Below are 19,076 nucleotides of genomic sequence, written 5' to 3'. Positions count from 1 at the left end.
GACGTGCAGCATAAAAGCAATCTATTTTCAAACATCTTTGCAGAGTGGCCAGATCCACAGGATTGAGAACAGGGAGAAGTGTTGGGGAAGATGGCACAGAGAATGAGGGGGACAAGAGGAATACAACTATTCAGATCCAAAATCAACACCATAACTACAGAAATGAGGTCCCTCAATGATGAGTTACTGAACATTTAAAAACCCTTCCTACCAATACAGAGCAGACACTTTGTATTCTGGATGTAAACTGGGTAAATAATGCAGGGAGCCATGGCAGGCCAGAGGAGTCATAGCATGGATTAGCTAAGCACCTCAGAAGCTATTTGTCTCTACTTGAGCTTCTAAATATGTGTGTCAGGAAGACCCACTGAGAATTACCAAGTGAACAGACAACAAAGTAAGGACACTAGAATGAAAAGTACTATTTATTTTGACAATTGCAAGTTTAGGGGCAGTTACTTTTAATACTTAATGTTTATCCAGCCTCTTTTAATGCTTCATGCAACAGGGTGCTGCTCCACAATTAGTGCTCCTAGGCACTACAGTAATACAAAGAACAGATAGAAACAAGGCTTATCATAACAAGATAGTTACATGAATACTGACAGCTTTACTTAATATACCTACAATCAGCTATATGACTGTCAAATATACTCCTTAAAGGATGCTGTCCATTTACCTTACGTCAATGGCAAAGGTTTTCCAAAATTAACTGAAGCAAAGCTAAAGACAGCTGGAACACTAAGCTTGCAGGCTTAATTTTTACCTGAAGCACATGTAAGCACATTACATAGTTGTGTAAAAAATATCAGGAGTGCTTAAGAATACAAAGAGACTGTTTTTGGCCAACATTTCACTTACAAATAATTTTCAACAAATGCTGGCTACATTTAATTGGCTCAGTCAGTCTCCATAATTGACAGAGAGGTGGGCAAACATTTCAGAAATGTAAGCTGTAGATGTTACAAATTGGGACTGTGGCACACAACTGTCCCAAAATGTGTTCATTTCCGTACCACTAGCCTCCGGCCAGTCACTCTCTCCTTGTCTGTTCACTCTAATTTACTCCCACACAAACTTTTGGAAGATGAAATGTTAGTTATCTCTACTTACCTAACTTATTAACTTGTGGCACCAGAGAAGCAGACAAACAGAGACAATTACATGCTTGGCAGAGAACAAGGCCAGACACGTACATTTCTACTGCTGTGAAGAGGACAGGGCCTAAAGTAGTACTGGAAACAGCACTTGACCACCCACTGATAAAATTAAGAAGATGAAACAGTAGCCGCAAAGCACATAGAACAATAAGGGGGAACTTACAGTTAGAATACATAAAATGCAGAATTTGATTTTTCTTCACACAATTTGGATTTTTTTTACTCATTGCTGTGAGTTGTTCAAACAAAGATCCAGGTTCTGCAAACACCTTACACTTGCACTTTGCTTTACTCACAAGTGGTAACTCCCACTGAAGCTAATGAGATCACTCACATGGGTAAAGTTAAGAATGGTAAACAAAAATAACAAGGTTGTGCAAAGACTGGTGTGTGGATTTCTCTGTATGGAACAACAAATTTTAACTCAGAAGCAAGCCTGTCATGATTTTCATTTAGTGAAACCATTCAGTGACTGAGAGTGCTGTTACAATTCAGGGTTCAGACGTGCCATAAGTCTTACTCATTTTGGATTCACTTTAATATCTTCAAGTTTCCCTCTCTTGTAAGGAAGGACTGCGTGGAGTGTTTTAATCCAATCTTTAAACTGGTATTTTCAAAGGAACCTAAGTGGGTTAGATGCCCAATGTCCATTAAATGGGTGCTTAATCTACTTAGGCTCCTTTGACAATCCATGCTTAAGATATTGTCAGCCTGACTGTCCTCTTAATTTTACAAATACAGTTTCCACTGATTCCAATGGGAGCTGCACAGCTGCTATTGATAGAATGATCAACACCCTAAATTTTCTCTTTTAACCTGTCACCACTTGAAACAGCATAAAATCTTGTAAATTTCAATCTCTCTCCTCCCAAATGAAATATCACTATTCACCTAGTCAAATTAGGAAAACATCTCATCTGGCCTCAGAAGCTACTGTTGGGAAAGTGAAGATACGTCTTGCATAACTCTCTCTCTAAAAGAGAGAGAGAGAGAGAGAGAGAGAGAGAGAGAGTATTTTCTGCACATGTTCCCCAGGATACAGAGGTCTGTAAATTACATAGTTAAAGGTAGGATAGTTAAAGGTAGGATAAGTATATTTAAAATGAGGAATACAAACTTTTGATGGAAGCAAAGGAGAGGTAAGCAAGAGGCAAGCACAAAACTGCCTGAGAAAAAAAATGTACTTAGAAAGGAACAGCAGATACTTCCCAAAGTGGAGGAAAGGTGGGAGAGAATATCTACAGTTAAGCAGGGAGGACACATCCCAAATGCCCCAAAAATGTACAGTGAGGAGAAAGAGAGGCAGGATGCTCATCCCAGATGCATTCCAAAATAAGGAGTAACATACCCTAATCTTGCATCAGAATTCACCCCAAATGCCTCCCTACCTAAAAAGACCCCTACACACATAGTTTCCTCTTTGGGGAAGGAGTACCTCAGGCACTGGGAATGGTGCCAAATTTCTCCAAAGTCCCCCCATCCCCAACACCCCTGCCTCACCCAGGTGCGTATCCCCTCACAAGACAGGGATGACACCCTTGTACCACATGGTTCTCTATCTGCTCCCTGTAGGATCTCCTCCTGATCCTCTCACCAGATAAAGGACGCTGTCATCCCCAGTGCATCCTTGTTCCCCTCACTGTCCCGAAGGTCAAGGGCTTTCGTCCTCCCTTCTCCTCCAACAGAACTCACCTGGTGACCTCTTCCTCCTCCTGTCCCATTGGCCCTCCCGCCATGTCCCCTGTCCCATTCGGGGCTCACCAAACACAGGGTGCTTTGTCTCCTTCTGCATCCCCCCCCCCCCGTCCTGATCCTCTCCGCCCTACTCAGTGTCATCCCCCCAACCCCTGCCCTGTCCCCCCAACCTGCCCACCCTCCTCCCACAACCCCTGCCCATCCTCCCTGCCACACACAAGCCCGGGATCCTCCCCCGCAGCCCCTGCCCATCCTCCCCCCATGTCCATCCTCCCCCCGCCCCGCGGCCACGTCCCTCTCCCCGCCCCCATACCCCTCCCCCCTCGCCCGGGTCCGGGCTCACCAGGTAGAGGGTGCCGTAGATGCGCAGGGACTCAGCCAGCGCCCCGTGGGTGATGTGCACGAAGGCCCGGCCGCAGTGCGGGTGCCAGGTGTGCCCGATCTCGTAGCAGTTGTGGGGGATGGACTTGCTCAGCGCCGCCATCTTGCCGCGCTCCTGCGACCGCCGGGGAGGGGCGCCGCGGCACCACTAACGCAGGAGAAAGGTCGCGCGGGCAGCTCGCGCGGCCGGGGTTACTCGCGGCCAAACCCGCCCCCAGCGCGGCTCGCGTGAGCCGTGCAGCCAATCAGCGCGTCCCGCGCGCAGGGAGCTGGCGGGATGAGCGGACGGGGGCTTCAGCGCTTGTGTTCCCCGAGGCCGGCGGCCACCCCGACCGACCCGGCGGGAGGAGGAGCCAGCGGGACCGGAGAGCGAACTCTGCATGGGGGGGGCGGTGTGCATGCCCCGTGGGGTGCAGAGGGGCCTGATCGCTGAATGCGGGCTGGATGGGGAGCTCCGTGCATGGCGGGGGGCGGGGTGGAAAGGGCTGGATGGGGAGCTCCGTGCATGGCGGGGAGGGGGGGAGGAAAGGGCTGGATGGGGAGCTCCGTGCATGGTGGGGAGGGGGGGTGGAAAGGGCTGGATGGGGAGCTCCGTGCATGGTGGGGAGGGGGGGTGGAAAGGGCTGGATGGGGAGCTCCGTGCATGGCGGGGGGCGGGGTGGAAAGGGCTGGATGGGGAGCTCCGTGCATGGCGGGGAGGGGGGGTGGAAAGGGCTGGATGGGGAGCTCCGTGCATGGCGGGGAGGGGGGGAGGAAAGGGCTGGATGGGGAGCTCCGTGCATGGCGGGGAGGGGGGGTGGTGGAAAGGGCTGGATGGGGAGCTCCGTGCATGGCGGGGAGGGGGGTGGAAAGGGCTGGATGGGGAGCTCCGTGCATGGCGGGGAGGGGGGGTGGTGGAAAGGGCTGGATGGGGAGCTCCGTGCATGGCGGGGCGGGGGGGGGTGGAAAGGGCTGGATGGGGAGCTCCGTGCATGGCGGGGAGGGGGGGTGGAAAGGGCTGGATGGGGAGCTCCGTGCATGGCGGGGAGGGGGGTGGAAAGGGCTGGATGGGGAGCTCCGTGCATGGCGGGGAGGGGGGTGGAAAGGGCTGGATGGGGAGCTCCGTGCATGGCGGGGAGGGGGGTGGAAAGGGCTGGATGGGGAGCTCCGTGCATGGCGGGGAGGGGGGTGGAAAGGGCTGGATGGGGAGCTCCGTGCATGGCAGGGAGGGGGGGTGGAAAAGGCTGGATGGGGAGCTCCGTGCATGGCAGGGAGGGGGGGTGGAAAAGGCTGGATGGGGAGCTCCGTGCATGGCAGGGAGGGGGGGGTGGAAAGGGCTGGATGGGGAGCTCCGTGCATGGCGGGGAGGGGGGTGGAAAGGGCTGGATGGGGAGCTCCGTGCATGGCGGGGAGGGGGGTGGAAAGGGCTGGATGGGGCGCTCCGTGCATGGCGGGGAGGGGGGTGGAAAGGGCTGGATGGGGAGCTCCGTGCATGGCGGGGAGGGGGGTGGAAAGGGCTGGATGGGGAGCTCCGTGCATGGCGCGGGGGGGGGTGGGGGGGGTGGAAAGGGCTGGATGGGGAGCTCCGTGCATGGCGCGGGGGGCGGTAAGGGCTGGATGAGGGCGGAGAAAGGGGGGTGTTCTGTGCATGTGGGGTGAAGAGGGCTGATTGGGGACTTGGGGAGGTCTGTGCCACTCTCGGTTTTGGAACTCAAGCTGGACCATTAAAGCACCCCTGATTTGTTAGCCTTCTGCCCACCTCCCTTTTCCCTTCCTGGTTAAGTATCTGGGTTGAGGTGGGTATATTTATGGGCAGTCCTTTGTCTATGTTTGTTGTAATTTTTAATGAATGGGATAGGCACCTGGGGCACTACATGGGTGAATACGGATGTACTTTGAAAATAAAATAACAGGTGCTCTATGAATGAGGGACACACATGCACTAATAGGAAATGGATAGGGGATTAACTCCTCAACTCACTGTGGCTTTCCAGCCTTGTCAATGTCTGATGCGTTGTGTCAACATATAATAGAGACATGACATCATCTGCTCCCTTTACAATAGAACAGCTTGTGATGCAAATGAAATAGCTCAGTAGTTCTCAAACTTTTGTACTGGTGACCCCTTTCACATAGCAAGCCTCTGAGTGCAGCCTCCCTTATAAATTAAAAACACTTTTTCATATATTTAACACCGTTATAAATGCTGGATGCAAAGTGGGGTTTGGGGTGAAGGCTGACAGCTTGCGATACCCCCCCGCCACGGAATAACCCCAGTTTGAGAACCCCTGAAGTAGCTGTAATTTGTTGGGGAGAAAGGTAGATTTAGCTGTGTGTGATTGGGAGAGGGGGGGCAGAGAAATTACGTTGTTTGATAGTGACATTTTAATGCAATACATGAAGAATAACTTTGGTTACCAAGGGATGTTTGTTCTTTACAAAACCGGGGTGGTTTATCTGTCATGCTGTCCTCAATTGGGTTGTTTTATGACTGTGTCTTTAGTTATTCTTTCATCTGATTCCCCTGATTCTGTAATTCCCAGGATCAGCACGAGGGCCTTTTTTAATACTTGTATGATGCTGACTTTCCTCCCGTTGTTTGTGGGTAGGTCTGCACTTAAAATGCTACAGCAGCGCAGCTGCAGCACTTCAGAGAAGATGCTGCTACACCGACGACGGGAGAGCTCCCATCGGTGTAGTTAATCCACCTCTGCAGAAGGTGGTAGCTATGTCGACAGAAGAAGCAGACCCATCAACATAACACTGTCCATACTGGGCGTTAGGTCGGTATGAGGCATGTCTCTGCTTGCGAGCTTACAAGTGGCAATATAGCACTGTCCATGTTGGTGCAACCTATGTCACTTAGAGGGGTGGGGTTTTTTCCACACCTCTGAGTGACATAAGTTATACTGACAAAAGTGCTAATGTAGACATATGCTAACTGTGTCGCTCAAGGGTAGTGATACTGATGTAAGGTTTTGTCTACACTACAGACTTTTACACTGCAGGGAGTTTATTTTCATCTACTCTCTTTAACAGTCTCATCACCTATGTCAGATATAGCCATTACCAAGGGCAGAAACTGACCTTCACTAGAAGCTAATGTACCTAGAACTAAAACCGAAATTCCATTAACTGTCAATAAGTAACAGACTCTTAACTTTGTCACAACTACCCACTAGAAGGAGACACAACCAAATGCACTAAATGAGCAGATTGCATGGCTGACAATGTTAGATTATCTAGTGTCAGGTGTTTAAGGCCCACAGGAGCTCAAATCCAATCTAGAGTGTCATTTTGCAATGAAACATGGCCATACACACACAAACACATGGTCATCATCAGGGATAGAAACAGTAACTTTCAGCAACTGAAGCATAAGCCACTACTACAAGCTAAAAGAGCTTAATAAGAGTAAGAGAGTAAGCAGCAGGGCTATTCCAGTTCCAGGGGCCACCATCCAGCTAGAAGGATGCATTACAGCTTCCATAAGGAAGGTCTGGGTTGGGTGGTATCAACAAGGGGATCTTCCCTATAAGAAATGCTACACAGTATGTAAAGTGATGGAAGCTCTCTGCTGAGGTCAGAGGAGCCAGTTTTCTAGACTTTGGGCACCATGGTATTGCTGCCCAAATCTGTCATGTGGAGCAGTGCCCCTCGAGAAAGCAAAGTGGCGATGCCCATTGACCTATATTTCCCACCTTAAACACAGCATTTTGCTCTACCCCACTATTTGCAGTTCGTCTTAAGTCCTGGAGGCAGTCTTCTGCTCCCATTTTATGGTCCCTGTCACTTCCTCTCCATTATTATTGATGAAGAGTACTCCAGTTTTTCCACCGGGATGTACTGGTTACAGTTCTGTACTCTTGGTATTTAATTGTTTTCTGATCCTAACCAATTATACTACTTTGTTTAATTGCTTGTTTTGGGATCCCCCCTTCCTGTAATAAGGCTGAGAGCTAGCTTCTGTCCTGCAGCAGGTGTGGTAACATGAGTCTCCCTTTCAGCCTATCTCCTGAATCTGTAACAGGGCTGTTTGTGGTCAAATGCAGTCTCTTTCTCTCTGGTCCTTGCCACCAGCCATATCCCTCCATTATCAATGTTTTTTAATTGATAGAGTAGGAGAGTCATAAAAACACTTAGCACTAACAGGGCTGCGCATTACCAAAGTACTGTGCAAACATCAGCTAATTACAGGTTTCAGAGTAGCAGCTGTGTTAGTCTGTATCTGCAAAAAGAAAAGGAGAACTTGTGACACGAAAGCTTATGCTCAAATAAATTTGTTAGTCTCTAAGGTCACGAAAGCTTATGCTCAAATAAATTTGTTAGTCTCTAAGGTGCCACTAGTCCTCCTTTTCTTTTTATCAGCTAATTAAGCTCTCCACCTTTGGAGATCTAAGTTTTCTCTGAGATGTCAGCCGAAGGACATTCTGTTTAACAATAATTTTGTTTGTGCTGCTGTGTTTTACATTTTCCATATACCTTGCCCTCTTTTTTTTTTTAAGATATCAGTTGCGATAAAAGCAGTACCTTTCAAGTGTAGAGTTTTATCTGCCAAATCCTGACTTTGGAGTAATTAAGAATTCAGAGGCAAGTTAGAGAATAAGTCAGTGTAATAAGAACCTAACAAGCCAGAGAACTGCCTACCTCCAGAGACTCACCAGCAAGGTATCAAATGTCAACACTCAGCCAATGAAACATTAAGAAGCATTACATCATCGGAACAAACTCTTTGGCTGATCCCAACCTTGGCTCCAGCAGCTCTTTCAGACTTCTGTGGACTGTGCCTAAGTCTTCTCTGCATACAAGGTTCATAGCTCACATATATTAATGACTCCTGTCCATCCCTCTGAACTAAGTTTAAACTTGGTAGCATTTGAAGGATATAAATGCTTCTCTTAGATAAGAGGCATATTCTTAAAGAGCTCCATCCCCAAATCCCTCTTTAAATCATATATCCTGATTTCCTCAGCTCATTCATGATCCTGAACTCTGTCCTCCTTCATATCTTCCCTCTGCAAAGCTGCCTGTCACCTTTTATGCTATTTTCTGCAGTCCTATCCTGCTGTGATTTCATTCACCTTCCTGTCCAAGGCTTCATCGACTCTCATAACTATTGCAGCTCCCTTATATCTGGCCTTCAAGTCCCACCCGTGCAGCAGTGTGTGGGGAACAGCATTCTTCACTTTGCCCCCTTGTGCAAAAGTCAAGTCAGGAGAAGGCCACCACAGGAGCTGGACAGAAAACAGGCCCTAGGGTGAGATAGGAAGAAAACCTCCCTTTCCATAAAATAATAACCCAAGGGATCAGTAAAAGTTCAATACCCCCATCAAAGTATGGAGTTGGGTCAGTTCCAGAGAGAGAAAAGAACTCCTTTATCCTGTAGTCAACTTCCAGGCCCTTCTTAGGGAGACCTGTGGAATCTAATTCAGCAGGTTGCAAGCAATTTGTACAGTCCCAACTAATTCCTGCAAATTATCCATTTATCTGGCACCAACCTCTCCCCATCTCTTCCAGCAAGTTTCCCATTGGGGCAAGAGCCAACTCAGTAGCTCCTACCATCTTCCTTTGCCTATTATTTTAATACTCAGAGAGCACCAATAGAGTGCATGTAATCACAACTGGGAGAGGAGTTGCACCACACCATCATGAATGGGAAGGGAAGTGGTCTGCAAGGCAGATGTTGGCCATGCCAGAAAAGTTTGAGAATTACTGTACCCTATTTAATTTGATACTAATGGTTTGTTTTACCCTTCCCCATAATTTTTCATTCTCAATGAACTGCAGGCTGTACTGAAAATACAACCACATTATAGATGGAAGGATGTTTTGGCGCAGGGATAGGGAAGGACCAAGGCTTTTGGTATCAGGAAGGTGTAGGAGGCATTTTGGGTTTGTGGAATAAGCTGGATGTTGAAATGCTCAGCAGTGAAATAAGCGATGGTCACATAAACACCACCCTATACCGGAAACCTACCAACCGCTATACTTACCTACATCCCTCCAGCTTTCATCCAGACCAGACCACTCCACATAATCCATTGTCTACAGCCAAGCTCTAAGATACAACCACATTTGCTCCAACCCCTCAGACAGAGACAAACACCTACAAGTTCTCTATCAAGTGTTCTTACAACTACAATACCCACCTGCTGAAGTCAAGAAACAGATTGACAGAGCCAGAGGAGTACCCAGAAGTCACATACTACAGGACAGGTCCAACAAAGAAAGTAACAGAACACCACTAACCATCACCTTCAACCCCCAACTAAACCTCTCCAGCGCATCATCAAAGATCTACAACCTATCCTGAAGGACGATCCCTCACTCTCACAGATTTTGGGAGACAGGCCAGTCCTTGCTTACAGACAGCCCCCCAACCTGAAGCAAATATTCACCAGCAACCACACACCACACAACAAAAACAGTAACCCAGGAACCTATACTTGCAACAAAGCCCATTGCCAACTCTGTCCACATATCTATTCAGGGGACACCATCATAGGGCCTAATCACATCAGCCACACTATCAGAGGCTCATTCATCTGCACATCTACCAATGTGATATGTGCCAGCAATGCCCCTCTGCCATGTACATTGGCCAAAGCGGACAGTCTCTACGCAAAAAAATAAATAGACACAAATCAGACGTCAAGAATTGTAACATTTAAAAACCAGTCGGAGAACATTTCAACTTCCCTGGACACTCAATTACAGACCTAAAAGTCACAATTATTCAACAAAAAAACTTCAAAAACAGACTCCAACGAGAAGCAGCAGAACTGGAATTAATCTGCAAACTGGACACCATTAAATTAGGCTTGAATAAAGACTGGGAGTGGATGAGTCATTACACTAACTAAAAACAATTTCCCCATGCTAATTTTTCCCCTACTGTTACACCTTCTGCTCAACTGTTTGAAATGGGCCATCCTGATTATCACTACAAAAGGTTTTGTTTTGTTTTTTTCTCCTGCTGATAATAGCTCACCTTCATCGATTGGTCTCGTTAAGAGTTGGCATGGCAACCCCATTTTTCATGTTCTCTGTATATATATATCTTGCTACTGTATTTTTAGCCCACGAAAGCTTATGCTCAAATAAATTTGTTAGTCTCTAAGGTGCCACAAGTCCTCCTCATTCTTTCTGCTGATACAGACTAACAGGGCTACCACTCTGAAACCAGTGTCGATACTGAAATTTACATATTCAGCTTTCAAATAGAGGTGACGGGGGCAGTTCATGCTACTCAGAGCTATTGACAATGGCTGTTTGCAGACTCAAGGGCTTGTCTACCTGGGAAGTTTACACCAGTATAAGCTAAGGCCAGATCTACACTCACAGTGTTTAGCCAGTATAATTGTGGTTGGACGTGTGAAAAACATCACACACACCCCCCAAACCAGCATGGTTCCGCCAGCAAACACCCCAATGTAAAGGCAACTTATACCAGCAAAAGAGTCCTTTTGTCAGTATAATTTATGTCATTTGGGGATGTGGTTTAACTAGACCAGCAAATATAAGCTGTTTCTCCGTGAGGGAGTTTGCTGGCAGTGCTGCACCAGTATAGCTCTACTAGGAAAGCCATTGTAGTGTAGACTCCCCGTACACTACAGATTTCTGCCGGCAAGGCTTTGTCCGTTAAGGGTAGGAAGAGGTGTGATGTGTGACTGACATAGCTGTGCCAGAAGTAGTCCCTAGTGTGGATGCAATTATACCAGCAAAGCAGCACTTTTACTGGTTGTGATGCTGTATGATTGAAATATGACCATTTATATCCTTGGTTTTGCCACAGTTAGACAATTGCAACGTATTTTGTACAAAGTGTGTCATGTAAGGTGCCAATGGAAAAGTTATGATGCGTAAATAAGATCATCCTGTTTAAATCCATGTATCCTCACTGTATCTGAAGTTATTTACATCCAGTCTTGCCAGCCCATTCAAGCTGGATGCCCCATTAAGGACACTTCACTCTAACAGTGGGCCATGGAAGAAACTCATTCCACCCAGATAGCTCTTCCTGTGGACACCTCAGCATGGATATGGGAAATGGCTTCCCCTGTGAGTCATCAAACCGTGACAGACATGTGATATGCTTGTGTGACCCTAGACTCCAACTTGTGCCAGTAACTTTCCACAAACTGGGCTGTGAGCTTTGTTTGAAAGAGTGAATTTCCAGGCACATGACTCCATCTTGCCTCTCTCCTGCCCTGATTTTCTGGACTGGATTTACAGCTAAAAGTAGCATACTGAACAATGGACTGAGGACCTTCCAGTCTTTCGGAAGTTACCGGAGAGACTTTACAAGCCAGTAGTCTATAACATCACTGCTATAAACCTGATATAAGGACATTGCAATTATTGTATGTATATGATCTATTAACTCTCTTCTTTTATTAGTAAACCTTTAGATTTTAGTTACTAAAGGATTGGCAGTAGTGTGATTATTGGGTAAGATCTGAGTTATATATTGATCTGGCTAAGTGGCTGATCTCTTGAGATTGGAAGGACCCTATATGTGATTAAATTGGTTTTCAGTAACCACTCATCATAGAGTCCAGCATCTGGGTGGGGAGACAAAGGCTGAACTGCCTAAGAAGACTGCATTTTTTGCTTCTTGTTAACCAGTGTGGTAAGACAGAAGTTTATTTTTGCTACTGGCTTGGTATAATCTAATGATAGAATAACCACATGATTGTGATGAGTCTGCCCTATTTTTCAGCAGTTTGTCCTGAATCTGGCATTCTCAGCTGTGACCCACTGAGGCACGGTGACACTGATACAGCTTGTTTCACTCATGGGGGTCGATTTACTATACCAGTACAAACCACAGCTTTGAGCTGTGTTTGTATCCACACTCAGAGCACTTCACAAGTTTAGTACACTAGTATTCCTAAAAAGTCCCTAGTGTAGATATGGCCTAACGTGTCCATTTTAACCAGTATACTGATATAACCCCCTTTATGGACACTCTTATTCAAGTATAAGAGGACCTTTTTCAGTTTATCTTATGTCACTTGGGGGAGAGAGGGGAGTTAAGCTAAACTGAAAAAAGCCACTCTTATACTGGAATAAGACTGTTTGTACAATGATCTATACTGGTTTAACTATAATGATACCAGTGGTAAACTTTTCCTGTGTAGACAAGCCCCACAGGAAGACAGCCCTGCATTGATTTGTGCTCTATTCACATTCACAAACAAAAGAGCTCGGAACTTCAGATTTTGGGTGGTTTTGTTAGTGAAATGGTTGAGTTCTGAGACTAAGGGTGGGTTCTGTGGCAAATTGATCAGCTACAAAATTGTGGCGTACATTGGGTTTATATCATATTGTCTTAAATATACGGTTAGTATGACAAAGACTAAACAAACTACAGTTGTGTTGCACAGCTCTCTTTCAGCTGGGCTAGCAGTTTGAAGAGACTCTATTAGTTTTCTTTCCCTGGCAGGGCAGGTGGCCGTGTAGGGGAAGTTAAGGCTATAACAGTTAGGCTGGTGGGGTGAGGGATTCTGCATGCCGCCTCAGAGTATGGAGCTGAAGCTGCTAGCTAATTGGATCAAAATAAGATGAGGAAAGAGAGGAATGAGATCATCCAAAAGAAGAACTGAACCTAGCTAGAGGTTTTGAATTCCAAATGTATGGGGCCTGGGATTCCTTCCATGGAAACATTTTTAAATGTTGAATCAATCTGGAAGTATTTTAAGTAAGAAGAAATATGACACCCTTGCCCTTTTTCCCCTGTGATACTTTCAAATTTGGGGTCTTTTCTGTTCTGTATTTGTTTTTCTACCTTGGATTAGGTGATTCAGCTCTTCCCTATTATGCATGCTCAGTTCAGTGCCTGAATTGGCTCTTCTGGGGGTAGCTACTCTTGCCTTTAACTGATGAGAGATGCTGTTTCTAGCAGAATGGTTTCTCAGTCTTATCTTCCCTTTTTTCTGTTTCCTCTTCTGCAGTTCTTCTGCTATCATCTCTGTTTCTTTCTCCTTTTATGTTTGTTCTCTCCCCAACTCCAGTGTCTTTCCACTTACCCTTATCTTTAAAATGCTTGGAGAGCCTGACATGAAAGATTGTATAAGTGCTAAGCACATTGTTATGGGCCAAATTCATCCCTGATGTTACTCCACTGAAGTAATTTGATATATGCATGTGTGTGTTTATGTGTATACCCATGGGTAAAATAGGGCAGACTCACCCCAATCATGTGGTTATTCTATCATTAGATTATACCAAGCCAGTAGCAAAAATAAACTTCTGTCTCACCACACTGGTTAACAAGAAGTAAAAAATGCAGTCTCCTTAGGCATTCCAGCCTTTGTTTCCCCACCCAGACACTGGACTCTATGATGAGTGGTTACAGAAAACCAATTTCATCAAGCACAGGATCCTTCCAATCTCAAGAGATCAGCCATTTAGCCAGGTCAATATATAACTCAGATCTTACTTATAATCACACTGCTGCTAATCTTCTTCAGTAAGCAACAGACTAATAAGAAAAGAAAAGATGTTTTAGTCTTTTCCTGAAAGATGGTAGAGACATAATCTGGAGAATGAGAGGAGAGCATTCCAGAGGAGAGCTGCAGGCCCTCAATAGAGAAGGCCTGGAATTCCATCCTATCTATATACATACCTAGGAACAGTCAACCTCACCTACCTGTTTCTTGTCAAGACCAAGGTACAATATTGTGACACCTATGTAGGAAACAAATTGTAAGCTGATAATAAAGGAAATCATTTCTATTTGCACGTATCCTGATAGTCTCTAATGCTTGGGAAGTCAGTGGAAGTTAAATGAACTGTATCTTTACAGATTGTCCTCCAGGGAAATAGGGACTTCTTAAGGAAGAAATTTCAGCCTTCACCTTTCAGTTTACACCTATAATCAGTCTAGATTATAGGTGTAAACCTGTTCACATTATTTGAGCATGTTTTCTTGGTTGCTTGCAATTGTGCATGTTACTTGTTCATTTTTAGTAGGGAATGGTCTCAAAATACCCTTGTGTCTGCTTATATTTAAAAGGTAAGGGAATTAACTGGAATGTTTCCCATTTTCCAGATGTAATATTTTCCAAAATAAATATGGGGTGAACTGTGGGATAATATCATGTGAACATTTTGAGTCACACAGTAATATCCTGCAGTTTGTAGAAACCTGGATTTTTTCCAAAAATATATTTGTAGTCTTTCTTACAGGGATACTGTATTTAATAACAAGAAAACAGAGTCATAGTGTTAGCCACACTGATATTGCCACACAAACCAGGACATGATATTGGGTCAATTTTATACCTGCTGTAATTCTATTGGCTTCAATAAAGTTGCACATAACTGAATCTGACCTATTAAGATGATGTGCTATTGGGCCAGTAGCTGGTATTGTTCTCTTAGTCACTTGGCTAGATTGAACCATAAAGTCTTTAATTAACAATTAAGTTCAATCCTGGATAAATAGTAAAGCACAGTGTGATGTGTACCATCACAAGAGAAGCCTGGGGCAGGAATTCTGACCTAGGGAGTCACAACTTTTCCTTTGACCCTCTCTTCCCTCCAAGGAAGTAGTTTACTGTAGCCCTGAAAAGGGTGCAGGTTACTTCCTCCCTTGTACTAGCTCAGCTCTGTTGGACACTCTTCCCCACTAGGGTGATCAGACAGCAAATGTGAAAATCGGGAGGGAGGTGTGGGGTAATAGGAACCTATATAAGAAAAACATCCAAAAATCAGGACTGTCCCTATAAAATCAGGACACCTGGTCACCCTACTCTCCACCCAGCTGCTTGGTGGGGAGGTGTCACTGCCATGTTTGATACTCCCTCCCACTTGCCGATACTCTGCCTTTGCTTTAGTCAGGTCCCCCCTAAAAACCCATTTCTACAGCATCACCTACTAAAAATGAACTTGTTCTATGATGGAAAAAAGTGTACCACCAAGATGCATGTCTAATCTGCCAAATCCGAATAACCTCATAATCAGATCTGTGGCACCATATCCTTCCTCCACACTCCCCTTTCCTGTATTTCTTTTATCAAGTTAATCATTTAGAGCCAGATGGTGACCTGTCCTGCATGCCCTCAGTACCCTTAGATTCCCGGGCACCGGCGGGTAGTAGCTCAGGTAACAACAGTAGTCTTCATAGGGCCACAGCATTCATTCCCTCACCGCCCATAATGTGGGTGGGAAGGAACAGAGCTTCAGCTCCATCCACAACCTGCTGATCAGCCCAGCGGCATCGTCATGCTAAGGGACATATGCTGTGCCAGGTGTAGTGCTGATGCTGAATATACTCCCCAACGCAGGGGAGAGAGAACCACCAGAGTCACAATTTGTTTCCCAGTCTGCTTTTGCAGCAGTGCTGCAATTTCTTTCTTTGATTCCTGTCCACCAGCTCAGCAGCAACAATGAGGCCACCTGAAGTCTTTGGACCACTTTCTCTCCTGTACCAGCTTCACAGCCTTGTTCATCTTTAAACCTTCTTGTTCGATGTCTTTCTTCGCCATGTCTACCCAATGCATCTTCAGTTGCCCTCTGTTTCTAGTTCCTTGTACTCTGGGAGGTATCACCTTGTATTGTATCCTTTTGGGGTCCATTTCTGACACAAATTCACAACTTGGCAGTCTTTTTTTAATCGTCTGCAACAGCGTAGATTTCTTGCCCAAGCTGTTTTCTTATCACTTGTCACTTTTATTTTCTGCAGTCTTGGTGCTCTCAATATTCCCCTCAGCTAGTTCACTGCTTTCCTCACACTCCAATGCTCCAATCCATCCGGCAGTATCAGCACAGCAGTTGTCTCAAATGTCTTTAACTTTCCAAATATTGCAGGGTTTTCCAAATGTTGTAGCAGCTAATAGGATACTTCTTATGTCATATCTTCACAGTTCCCATTCTTTGACACTAGTCTTCCAATGTACATGCAATTTTCCACTTGTTCTAGTTCTTTGTCACCAACTTTGATCTTTACATCGTCCTCTTGTCTTCCAATTGCCGTAATTTTTGTCTTCTCCATACTGATCTTCAGTCCAAATTTTCCATTTTCCCAGACTCTCTACCTTGTCAGTACGTCTCTGTACGTCCTCCTTGGGCAATTTTATAAGGTCAATATCATCTGTGTCTAAGGTTATTCACTGTGCTCCCACTCAACATCACTCATCTCATTTCACCTCTCAGTGCTACCGTCACTACTGCTACCAGAACCCAGTTGAAGAAATCTGGGGATAGCATGCATCTTTGTCTCACTTCTGTGATCTTCCACCAGCTTCTTGTCTGCTCTCATCGCACTCATCAACTTGCTGTAGCCGTTCTCTATCGGCTTAATCGGTTGGGGATGCCAAAACCCTTTATGCCAAATGCTTTCACAAACCAGGTTGACATCTACAAAGTTACAATAACAGGTTTGGTTGTGTTCTATGTACTTCTCTAATGTGTCTTATCACAAATAACTGATCTATTGTACCTCCAGCCTGTTCCTCTGCAAGCACCACTTCCATGTACCTCTTCATTCTCCTCTGCAATATCTTGGTGAATGCTTTTCCTGGCACAACATGGTGACCCAAACATAGGGCTCATAGCAAACTGTGATTGAGCCCTTAAATCCGAAGTAGGCAAACTATGGCCCGCAGGCCACATCCGGCCTGTGAGACTGTCCTGCCTGGCCTTTTAGCTCCCGGCCGGGCAGGCTAGCCCCCAGCCCCAATCCTGCTGTCCTCCTCTCCCCCGCAGCCTCAGCTCGCCGTGCCGCCAGCACTCTGGGTGGCGGGGCTGCGAGCTCCTGCTGGGCAGCGCAGCAGCATGACTGGCTCTGGCCAGGTGGCGCAGCTGCCAGTCCCGCTGCTCTGAGCAGCATGGTAAGGGGTGGGGAGCGGGGAACTTGGATAGGGGCAGGGAGTTCCGGGGGGCAGTCAGGGGACAGGGAGCAGGGGGCAGTTGGATGGGGCGGACATTCTGGGGGGGCAGTCAGGGGATGGGGAACAGGGGGGTCTGTCAGGGGACATGGCATCACTTGGCATGACCCCCCTAGGAGTCTCGGGGGGGCCTGTCAGGGGACATGGCATCACTTTTCCACCACCACCCCCTGCCACCTCCTTCCATGGAAGCCCCTCCATGCATATTCTGTGTATTTGGCACTCTCTTTTATTTGATGAGGAAGAGGAGCAGTGGGATTGTTTTATGCATATTCTTGCTCTGCTCTGTCAAAATCCCATGAGGGAGACTTTTGACCCAAGAATCAGTGCTGTCTTTAGAACAAGGTCCTGATATCCATGGGTCTGGGGTTCATGGGTCCTGTACAATGAAGCAGCATTCCCCCAATGGGATGATTCAGTGGAAGTTCAAGGATATTGATTCAGTTCTGAGTCAGAAACTGAGTTCTTGGAGGCAGAGCTATCTTTTACTGAATCACTAATACCACTTCCAGCAGTCCCTCCTGCAAACCTCTTCTCATATCCTTTACTTGACATGATAGAGGGGTACTTGCTGGACTCATGGTTTTGAATCCTGGCAAGCCTGGTTCATCCCTTCCTCATTCTGAGGTAGATACACTGAGTTCCATGCTGCATGTGAGCCTTTCAGAAAAGACCTTAAACTGAAGTCCTGTCTGATTTGCAAGGAAGGAAGTCTTAAGTGAAGAGGGTTGCCCCGTTTTTATGGTCAAAATCTCCCCTAGTCTCCAGTTCTGTGCTGCACTCAGTCTTAGAGATTGGCTGCATTTTAGTGGCACAGGGGATGATTCCTGTATGTAATTAGAGACCAATTCTCCCTTGCTTTGCCCCGTGAGCTTCAAAAGAAGAGAGACCTTTGTACACTGGCATATTCCATAGGTGATTTCTCCACATGTGGAATTCTGGCATGTTCCCCCTCTCGTCAATTGTGCAATGATTTCATCCTGTCATACAGTATCATTGCCAGTTGTAGCCGGCAAATTCCATCTTTGGCTAATAAGAGGCTTTGTTTCTTGGTCTATACATTTTGGTTGAAACCCCGATTTCTCTGTTTTTGTAGTCACATTTTTAACAAGCTTTAAAAAAAAAAAATCTGGGGTCAAAATAATCACCTGAACATCTTGTATTATTTCCACCACCCAGGAATTGAAGTACCACAGTAATACCAGTTCTCATGTAATTTTGGCCCCATGAAAGACTCCCTGAGGATTTAAAAATGCCTCTGAACAATATAAACGTAAACACGAGAATTCACATCCATGCTTATTATTTTCTAACCTCCTGTCTAGGTTTAAAGGTTATTAGAGGAATTGTCAGCCTACAACTATAAATGATATGGTTTCAAAAGGTTTCAGAGTAGCAGCTGAGTTAGTCTGAATGCATCCGATGAAGTGAGCTGTAGCTCACGAAAGCTTATGCTCAAATAAATTGGTTAGTCTCTAAGGTGCCACAAGTCCTCCTTTTCTTTTTGGTTTCAAAAGGAGAGATTATTCCACGCTCAATTGTATGTGATGCAGTAATAATGATATAATCTTACAATTGTGCCTTTCCTGCCAAAATGCTTTACATTGCGAGAATGCCAGAGTGATAAGCACTATATCAAAAGCTAAAATACAGACAGACTCTTTTACCAGACTTGTTTGGAGCTAGTGCAGTTACAAGGAACATGGAATGCTTGTGAAACATTCTGAGCACTTTTGTGAACACACAAAGGGATACATGCGGGACTATAAAGTGTTCTCACCACCATTTCAAGTGCTTGAATGAGTTTTGCAAAGGCATAAAGGCTCTAGCACAGAAAGGCCTTCAGTGGGTGTAACAGTGACCTGTAAGATTAATTTACCAATTTTAATGCTAATTAGATGTTGCCCCAAAACTGGTCAAACATGTCCTACTCAGAACCTAGAATCAAGTCTCAGGGTTTGTCTTC

At 45.7% G+C, this 19,076-nt stretch overlaps 1 protein-coding gene across 3 annotated transcripts in view; it reads right to left on the bottom strand.

The window, feature by feature from the left end:
* TMEM135 (transmembrane protein 135) overlaps positions 1-3,478 on the bottom strand; it is a 383,037-nt gene extending 379,559 nt beyond the window's left edge. The window contains exon 1 of one of the 3 annotated variants that reach the window (XM_073336705.1): positions 3,199-3,478. In XM_073336705.1, the coding sequence (XP_073192806.1) occupies positions 3,199-3,339 (141 nt within the window). In that variant the 5' untranslated portion in view covers positions 3,340-3,478. The remainder of the gene's footprint in view (positions 1-3,198) is intronic. The other 2 variants (XM_073336701.1, XM_073336686.1) reach the window with 2 other exon arrangements.
* Between the last annotated feature and the right edge of the window lie 15,598 nt (positions 3,479-19,076).

This window comes from Lepidochelys kempii, chromosome 1, assembly GCF_965140265.1.
Source record: "Lepidochelys kempii isolate rLepKem1 chromosome 1, rLepKem1.hap2, whole genome shotgun sequence".
Classification (NCBI taxonomy): Eukaryota; Metazoa; Chordata; order Testudines; family Cheloniidae; genus Lepidochelys; species Lepidochelys kempii.
Note: the sequence above shows the minus strand (reverse complement) of the source record. Positions and strands in the feature narration are given on the sequence as shown.